This window comes from Geospiza fortis, unplaced genomic scaffold, assembly GCF_000277835.1.
Source record: "Geospiza fortis unplaced genomic scaffold, GeoFor_1.0 scaffold245, whole genome shotgun sequence".
NCBI classification, from domain to species: domain Eukaryota; kingdom Metazoa; phylum Chordata; class Aves; order Passeriformes; family Thraupidae; genus Geospiza; species Geospiza fortis.
Genome location: NW_005054701.1, coordinates 44,019 through 54,115, shown reverse-complemented (window position 1 = coordinate 54,115; position 10,097 = coordinate 44,019). Strand labels below are relative to the sequence as shown.

At 41.3% G+C, this 10,097-nt stretch overlaps 1 protein-coding gene across 1 annotated transcript in view; it reads left to right on the top strand.

Annotated features, from left to right (window-relative positions):
- Positions 1–10,097, top strand: part of LOC102039047 (transportin-1) — a 112,956-nt gene that overhangs the window by 71,112 nt on the left and 31,747 nt on the right. The window contains exons 5-6 of the mRNA XM_031065207.1: positions 5,518–5,599; positions 6,312–6,434. Of these exons, the coding sequence (XP_030921067.1) occupies positions 5,518–5,599; positions 6,312–6,434 (205 nt within the window). The remainder of the gene's footprint in view (positions 1–5,517; positions 5,600–6,311; positions 6,435–10,097) is intronic.

The window sequence follows — 10,097 nt, the reverse complement described above, 5'->3', positions numbered from 1 at the left end:
GGGGGGGCGGCGGGCCCTGTTACCTGTCCCCAGGCCAGAAGCAAAAGTTCCTGGGATTCTTTCATCTTTAACATGTGTTTTTCACAGAGGCGTGTCCAGCTTCTAGTGGTTGGAAGCTTTACATCACTTCCATAAATGTCTCTCATGTCAAACCATGACACCCTGAAATGAGTCAGCAATATGCCCTTGCCACAAAGAAGCTGAATCTCATCCTGGGCTGGAGTGTTGCCAGCATGGGAGGTGATCCTTCCCCTTGCCCTCCAGATGAGGCCACACCTGAAGTACTGTGCCCAGTTCTGGGTTCCCCAGTACAAGAGAGACATGGATCTAGTAAAGGGCTGCAATGATGATAAAGGGACTGGAACATCTCTCCTATGAGGAAAGACTGAGAAAGCTGGGACTGTTTAGCCTGGAGAAGAGGAGGTTCAGGGGTGACATCATCCATGTGTATAAATACCCAAAGGGAGGGTGCAAAGAAGACAGAGCCAGGTTCTTTTCAGTTGTGTCCAGTGACAGGGCATGTGGCAGTGGGCACAGACTGAGACACGGGAAGTTCCCTCTGAACATTGGGAAGCACTTTTTTTACTTTGAGGGTGACCAAGAACTGGTACAGGTTACCCAGAGAGGTGGTAGAGTCCCCATCATTGGAAATATTCAAAAGCCATCTGTAAGGCCCCAGAAAACTTGCTCGATGAGACGGGACTTTTAGAAGGGCTTACAGCTGTCCAGGTTCTCTTATTTAGATGCACAGGGGAAACAGTGACAAGATATTCTCAGGAGGTGAAAACAACATAGCAAACCTTTACAGGCAGCTTTGGAAAATCAGAGAACTTAAGCAAAACTGTAGAGCAGCATTCAATCAACATAAAACACTTCTCAAAGCATTAACTTAGCCCATCCAACTTTAAATTACTCAAAACTCCAAGAAGAGGGAATTAGAAGAAGGAGAGAGACAAAAAAGATATAGAAAAGAACAAATATAGCTACAACTCCTGGTTCCACAATGTTCAGCTGATAGAAATTGCAAGAAGTAGGGTCAAAACGTGCTCACCTCATGTCCTTGGTTAAATACCCTTTGGCTTTCCTGGGTCCTTCCCCCAGGTGGGACTTCCAGTCATCTGACCACTCTGGTATCAAAACAGGCTGACCCTCGTGGCAGGGAGGAATGACGAGGAGGACTCCATCTTATCAGGAGGCTAATTAGTTACTTTATTATACTATATTATTCTATACTATATTACATCTATATTACATTACATAAACTGAATCTGCCAAGCACTCAACTCTGCACACACCTGCACAGAATCTCGTGACTGTCAGCCGACAGTCCTGACACACACACACACTTGGCCCTGATAGTCCAAGGAAACAAAACACCAACACTTTGGGTAAACAATCTCCATATTGCATTCTACTTTGGCACAACACAGGCACAGCAAATAAGATAGGAATTGTTTTGATCATTCTCTGAGGTTCAGAGAATGTGAAACCCAGAAATATTCCAGGGAAGAATTGTGCCTTGCTTTTCTCTGTGAAGAGAAATGTGGCTACACTCTGGGGCAAGATTGGGGCTCCAGGGGCAGGGTGGGGAGCATTGCCTCCAGTGTGCCAGTGATTGGTGGCCCCTGCAGGGGCTGGGATACAGGCCCCAGGGGGTGTGGGGTGTGCAGAACAGGGCATTGCCTCACCAGGGCAAGGCCCAACCTGCCCCTTCCCCCACACATGCACCCGAAATGTTTCAAGACAGCAGTCCTTCCAGTCTCTCACACTGTTGTGATGTGGTCCTGTGCAACCAGCTGTTGGTGGCCCTACTTGAGCAAATGATCTACAGAGGTCCCTTCCAACCTCAATCATACTGAGTGATTCTCTGAAATGTGTTTTTGGACTCCTCTTTGAAAATTATATCAAAAGATTCTACAACTTGGAGGGCTCAGTGTCTTGGTTTGGAAAGACAGGAGTCTGCTAAGGAAGGCAGGAGCCTCTCCTGAAATGGAGAATGTAAACTCTCCTTATTCTTTTGAATTGCTATAAATTTTAAATTAAGGGGGCTCTTAGGCAAAAATATGGGAGCAGGAAATAACAGTTCTTTAATAGGGAAAAGGAAAAGAAATAAAGGATAAAATAAACAATGCAGTACACTAGAACAACACTGACAGAGTCAGAACCCAACCTGACACCCTGTGGGTCAGGGTGTTGGTGGCAGTCCAATTGGAAATGTGGCTGCAGTCCTCCTGAAGTGTCAGGTGTGGTTCTGTTGAAGCAAGGGGGTCCTGTAGAGAAGGATGTATTCTTCCTCTGAAGTTCCAGTGGAAGAAGAGACAGCTGCTGTTCCTCTGGGGAATCCAGTGGAGAAAGCCATGCTGGTGTCTCAAAAACCTCTGGATTATATCTGGGTAGCAATACTTGGCTCCTCCCTCTGGGCGGAGCATCTCACAATGGGATGCTATAGTTCTTATCAGTCATGCAGTGACATTCAATAGCCTGTTATCAACAGATGTCCCCTCCTCAGGGAGGTGTGAATGTAGTCACTCAAAGAGAGAGATAAAGCAAACTGCCCACTTGACAAAAGTAATCTGCCATACATATGGTAATGGAAAACAACTTGCATTGCAATCTTCAACACTCAGTTATTGCCAGCAGTAGTATAAATGGTGAAGAGTAAAAGGAAGCCTATAACTAGGAATAAATCTTGATAGGATTTAATAAGATTTAGAAACTCCCCTAAAATAGATGCACACTAAGGAAAATATATAACAAAGCATGAACTGGCACTTATAGGAAGATAAGCTTTTACTTTGAAATAGGTAAACCAGTTTCAACTTTAAAGCAGATCATCTGCCAACCTGTTGCCTGGTTTCAGTACATAGTACTGAAGTATGAAGAATATTAGTTGTGTCAGTAAATTACTATTAGTACTTAATAGTATTTAAATATTATCAGTATTTAAATCTGTGAAGAGAGAACTTTTGAACCCTGTTTTATGAGACTCTCTTCTAAGAAATGTCTGAAGAGACTAGATGTTTGGAGTTAGATTAGTAAAAATACATGAATGGATCTTCAGAGGCTTTTAAAGGTAGCTTTATATTGTGCCTCTACTTATATAATTTGGCTTTTGTGTCTCTGAGAATGAAAAAGACTTGTAAGCAATGGCTTTGCATGGAATGGAATAAAGAACCAGCTCTTCACTTTAAGTTTGTTTCTACCACAATTGTTTTATTATGTATCCTAATGCAAGTGTGTATTTGTTCTAAGTTACAATTATATTACTGATGCATATTGGTCTCATTAAATGGTAAAAATCTTGCAAAGACAGTTGGATACTTAGCAATGAAGAAGGCTGTCTCTGTCTCTCTGGGAGCCTCTCAGGAATCCCGGCCAATCCTGAGTCGGCAGACACCGGGGTGGGGGGGGCAACCCTGACATGACCGACAGAGGGGGCACACTGTCTTGTGCCCCGAGGATACTGAGGGCACCTAGGCTGGTCGCCTTTGCAGCACAAGAGACGCTAGAGACATCGGTAGAAGATAAAAGGGCCGACTCTTAGCAAGGGTTAATCCAAGGTTTTATTCTAGGAGCTCCAGAGGAGCCCCTACACCTCAGGGGGCCTCCTGCTGAGAGCCCCGGGAGAGGTGCCAAGGTTACATTTAAGGGGAGGTGGAAACCAAAAGTAGATAACATTTTACTAACCAATAAGTGACCCTAAGGGATGGATACTGGGGTATAGACATTTAGGACAGTGTATGGGGTAACACTTGGGGGGTTGACTCCTAGCCTCTGGCTAATCACTTGACATCCTGGACCAAAACCTCTAGATAGAGGGGATGGGATGATGAGTGATTGACAGAGAGCCAGGGTGAGGATTTGGGGATGATCTCAGCAAAGGGATTACACAGGTAAAGGGAGGGGGGTACAATCTGGGGTAAACCATTTGGGAAAAATACGGGGATACAAAACCAAAACTATTACAAAGTATAAAAACACACTACAACAGAAGGGCATGCTAAAATTTCACCATGTTAACTTGCATGGAATTGTTAACATTGTTACCAAAGATCAGTGAAAATAAAACTCCTTCACACTAATGTAGCGTTAAGAAGCAGGCATTCTTTATTCAGCCGAATGCACAGGGGGATAGCTCCTCCGAAATACTGTGCATCCTGAGTACAGAAAGAGCTCCTGTTTATATGCTATATTTTACATACATATACATAGGCTTTCCCAGAAGAAACATACGTATCATAATAATTTCCCCAAAGTAATTAACATATTTTCCCTCCCTTTTACACATGTGTTTTTCTGTCCTGAGGTTCTTTTTGGTGGTCCCTGGTGGTTGGCAACCCCAAAGTCATACCTGACCTCCTGTTTAACTGGTAAAAGTCGGCATAACTGGGCTGGCTGATTTCCAGTTCTTCTTCCTACAGAAAACATGTGGTTCCGTAGGCTAGTGGTCCTTGAAGAATAAGTATTGTGTTAGCTCACCAGGTGCAAATGAGTCTTCATCTGGCAACAATATCAGAGAAAATTGATAATCATAATATACTGAAAAAGACCATCCTTACATACTATTTGGAACAAATGTGCCAAGTAGTCATCATGCTATGGTTCTTATTTACTGAATACTTAATTTAAAATTATCTATTAGATATACTGGAGTATATGGTAGTATTTAAAAATGTGGTTTACTAATTTTTATTGGTAACAATATAGATGTTCAGATTTAATCCCCCCTGCCTCTAGAATATGCTTGGACAGTGTGTCTCGGTTTGAAAAGACAGGTGTCTGCCAAGGAAGGCAGGAACCTCTCTTGAAATGGAAAATGTAAACCCCCTCCCTCCAAATTATTATAATTTTGAAATTAAGGGGCTCTCAGACAAAGATATGGGAGTGGAAATAACAGTTCTTTATTAGGAAAAAATAAAAATAAAAATGCAGTAATACAAAACAACACTGACAGAGTCAGAATACAACCTGACACCCTGCTGGTCAGGGTGTTGGTAGCAGTCCGATTAAATAGTGGCTGCAGTCCTCCTGGAGTGATAGATGCAGTTCTGTTGAAACAGTGAGCCTGTAGAAAGAATGTAGTCCAGTGGTAGTATAGATGGGCCTGACCTTCCTCTGGGAATCCAGTGAGAAAAGGCTGCCTGTGTTGTTCCAAATCTTTGATTAAATCCAGGTAGGAATGCTTGGCTCCTCCCTCTGGGCGGAGCATCTCACAATGGGATGATGTAATTTTATCAGTCATGCAGTGACACTCAATGGCCCATTAACAGAAGATATCTCCCCAGAGGGAGGATTGGTTGTGGAAGAGATAAAGAAAACTGCTCCACCTGGTTTTAACAGAAGATAACTGCCCCACCTCTAACAGATGGCAATAGAACACACACCCCCCAGCCACATCTTGCATTTGCAACCTAAGACATGGTGTTATTTACTTCCTAATGTCTGTGATGCCTATGTACAGTTTAGAAACTGTTTAAGACATGAAAAATATATATATTTTAACTGTTCAATTTGTAGGTCTCATGCTGTTGCGTGTGTCAATCAATTTATCATCAGCAGAACTCAAGCTCTTATGTTGCACATAGATTCTTTTATTGAGGTGAGTGCATTTTTGCTTGGAGGGGTAAGTCAAATAACATATCTGATTTATCAAGAGCTTTAAATGATGTTTTATAACCTCCACTACCCCTAAACTCCACATTGATGGCTTCCCATTCCTAGCTTCAATCCCCATGGGTTGAAAGTCATTCTGCATGCTTATGCTTAAATTAGTCTAAGCACTCTCCCAGCCCAAGGAAATAGTGTTTTGAAAATGCTTTCTTTTAATAAATACAGGAAACTCTTCTTGCATAGAGGTACTGGCAGCAGTCTGTCACGTGTGATGGAGAGTTCGGTACAGGGATCATCATGTCACTGAGTAGATTATGAGTCTCCCTGAATACTACTACTGAATGTGGATTAGAAGGATGCAATTTTGGCTTATCCAGGGTATTTTATTTGCTGCTGTTATGTTCTGAAGGCATTTTCTAGCTTCAGAAATTAATTAATGTTTAAAGAAAAAAAAATCAGGGAATACTGTTCTTGTGTCTAATGTACACATGACCAAAACACTGGGTAACAATACACATTGCAAGTCTGAAGAGTTCATTTGTTAGACCATATGTCTTTAGGAAATAATACAGTTTTCTGAGGTGTGGGGTGGGATGGTACAGAAGTACATGTTTGCATACTTTACTTTGCCAATAATGTAAATTTTAATACAAGTTGAATAGATGAATTGAGGCTTTTCTACTGGTATTACTTTCCAACAGAATCTTTTTGCACTGGCTGGTGATGAGGAGCCTGAAGTACGCAAAAATGTTTGTCGTGCTCTGGTAATGTTGCTAGAAGTTCGAATGGATCGCCTGCTTCCTCATATGATTAGTATAGTTGAGGTGAGTCTTATTTCTCCGACTATATGCTGAAACATGTTTGGAATTGCAGAAATAATAGCAAATTAAAAGCATACATCAGAATAAGCGTGTTACTTTTGTGCTTGCTTACTCTTTGTTTTCCTTCAAGACTGAAGTTGCAAAAGTTTCTTTTTAGCTAATTGCCAACATGACATTGTATTTGACAGTGCATATGGCAGTTCTTCATTCTTCTTTAAGTTAATTGATCCTGAAATGGCCAGGATCAGCTATACCACGGAGCAGCCAGGCATTGCCTGACCACAAGTGAGATCATGTTAAAAATCTTCCTTCTGGTGCTGATATTGTTACAGTTTACACAGTGAACTTGTCACCTTTTTTGGCTCTTTTGCCACAGCAAGGATAAGGAATGTAATTTTAAATATCTGAGATGGTCTTTGAGTTACTAACAAAACTGCCTGACATTGCATTCAGTTTTATAGGTGGGTGTCCTTGGATAGTTCCTTGATTATTCTAGATTAGTGCAGACTTGCCTACCAGAAGATCAATCAACTGGTACTTGTTTGCTCAACTGAGTTGTAATTTCCATGTTTCTGGGAAACACTGGCAGTTTCTAGATAGCCTTTATATACACTACTTGCTAGACTGGAAATAGAACAAAGATCAGAATATTTCTCATGCACATATAAGAACAAATGGGTCATAATCCAGTGTCAAATTCCATAAGTGCCAAGTCCAGACAATATGAAGCAGTTTTGTTTGGTTGTTGTTTTTTTTTTTGTGCTTCTGGACAAAGGCATTAGAGAGGCATAAAATTGAGGTGATTTGTAGTATTTGTCTAGTGTTGTCTGGAATTCCATGACACCAAGCCTGGCACATATCTTCTCATCTAACACAGGACAAGTAGGCATTGTTGGTACTTGAGATAGTTTTTTTTTTCTTTTGTTTGGTCTGGTTTGGGGTTGTTTTTTTTTTGAGAGAGAGAGAATAAAGCTTTGAAGATTATATTGTCAACAAGTGATAACTTCTCTGACTCTTCATCCTCCTGCGATCATAGAATCCTAGAATGGTTTGGGTTGGAAGGAACCTTAAAGATCATCTAGTTCCAACCCCTCTTCCATTACTGGAAGGTGCTCTACAATCTGCCTTCTTTTCTGAACAGGTTTCTGAACTGGAAACAGACTGAACACTCCCAACTCTCTCAGTCTGTCTTCATGGCAGAGGTGCTTCAGGCCCTCTGAGCATCTTCGTGGCCTCTGCTGGACTTACTCCAGCAGCTCCACATCCTCCTCATGTTCACAAGAGTGGAGTAGAGGAGGAGAATCCCCACCCCACCCCCTCACCCCCCCCTTGACCTGCTGGCCACACTGCTTTGGATGCAGCCTAGGACACAGTTGGTTTCTGGGCTGCGAGTGTAGATTGCTAGCTCATGCTGAGTTTCTTGTCAACTACCGTTCCCAAGTCCTTCTCGGCAGGGCTGCTCCCAATGCATTCTCAGCCTGTACTTGTGCTTGGGATTGCCTTGACCAGGTGCAGGACCTTGCACTTGGCCTTGTTGAACTTTATGAGGTTTGCACAGACCCACCTCTTGAGCCTGTACAGGTCCCTCTGGATGCCATTCCTTTCCTCCAGCATGTCAACCGCACCACACAACTTGGGGTTGTCAGCAAACAAATCAGTAAGGAACTTCTGGACTTTGCAGGTAGAAATTATGTCAGCAACCAGAAGATCCAAGACTGTATTCTCATTGTATCCCTTTTTTTTGGGGAAAACTATTACTAGGCATCTTCTCTAGAAAAGACAGCAGTAGTGAATTTTTTCTGAAGATCAGACTTCCTCCGCAGTTTTGGGACTATTGTGTAATGTTACTGATTTGCCCAGTTCTGTATACATACATATTAATATGTGACAGTGTAATATCTGAGAACTGACTATTTTTCATTCAGATGAGTCTGGTTTTGCCCTTTTGAAACTTGAATACCTCCAAGTTGAATGCTTCTAATAGCGGCTGCTCTAAGTGAAGGAATTCTTAAAAAGAAAGAAACTGGTATCCACATGATAGGGTTTTTTATGCTTATGGAGAATTACATTTAAAGTAGTTAAGAATATTAATAATTTGGTAGTGATTCTAAGACAGAAGGTCTTGGCCAGTGTCATGCTTTTAAACTAGACAGGTTTAATATTAACTGTTTTGTCAGGTTCCTGGAGGAACAGGGATGGTTGAATTTCAATTTCAGTGGGTTTTTTGAGCATGTACTTCCAGGTGATCAGAAGCAGATATGTATTTCTCTGTGTTTTTTTTTTTTCTCCTTCTTTTGTCTGAGAACATGACAACAGGATATATCAGAAGTAGACTGACCTAATAGATTTCAGTTATTAGATTGCACTTGTATATTCATATAGCATATTTAGCCAGGCATGTGGTGCCTAAGATCTTTTTTAATAGAAGTCCTGACTTTTTATTTTACAATGCATAATGAGATTACTTGAAGGGTGTTGATAATATGAAGTTATAACACAGAAACTCAGCTTGTTGTTAAATAAATTTGTTTGCATCCTGTTGTTTTCAGACAGACATCTTTTACTGCTGAAAGAATTTTTCTTAATGCATTGTGCATTGTTCTTTTCTTGATGGTTTGACATAGCAAGACTAACACAACACTGTTACAGAGTATGCAAACCAGTTCTGAATAATGTTCCTATGCTATTTTGTAATTTTTTTTTTTGTCAGGAAGCAACTATTTCCATTGCCTAAAGTCACTTGTTTAGCTTATCATTAAAAGTACTCATTAAAGTATCGCACAAGAATGCTAAAAATACCTAAAAGCCTTCAAACACTCTTCCCATACTTTGCTTTGATACTAGTATCACTGTTTTTACTATGGGGGCCTACAAGAAATATGGGGAAGGATTCTATCAGTGAGTGTAGTGACAGAACAAGGGACAATGGTTTTAAACTGTTAGAGAACAGGGTTAGATTGGATATTAGGAAGAAATTCTTCCCTGTGAGGATGATGAGGCCCTGGCACAGGTTGCCCAGCAATGTGCCTGCCCCATCCCTGGAAGTGTTCAAGGCCAGGTTAGATGGGGCTTTGAGCAACCTGGTCTAGTGAAAGGTGTTTCTGTCCATGGCGGTGGATTGGAACTGGATAATCTTTATGGTCCTTTCCAACTGTCGTGGTTTGACGCTGGCACAATGCCAGTGCCCCCATGAAAATATATGCTCCCTGGTGTCTGCTGTGAGATGTGTTTAGGACTAGAGCAAAGCAGGCTCCAACTTAGGAATAAAGAAGAAAAACTTTATTAACCTACAACTATATATAAAAAGAAACACACACAGAACTCAGAATGAAAACCTTCCAAAAAACATTCCTCCTCTGTCGCAGACATCTTTTATGAAAAATCCTTTCCTTAGGATTTTTCCTCCTGAGAAGCTGAGAGGCCTCAGGAACAAAATGTAAACAATGGTTATCTGCTGCTGTGGAATGCAACAGGTGGATCTGTGATTGGCCCATGTTGGTTGTTTCTAATTAATGGCCAATCACAGCCCAGCTGGCTCAGACTCTGTCCGAGACACAAGCCTTTGTTATTCTTTCTTTCTTTTTCTATTCTTAGCTAGCCTTCTGATGAAATCCTTTCTTCTATTCTTTTAGTATAGTTTTAATGTAATATATATCATAAAATAAT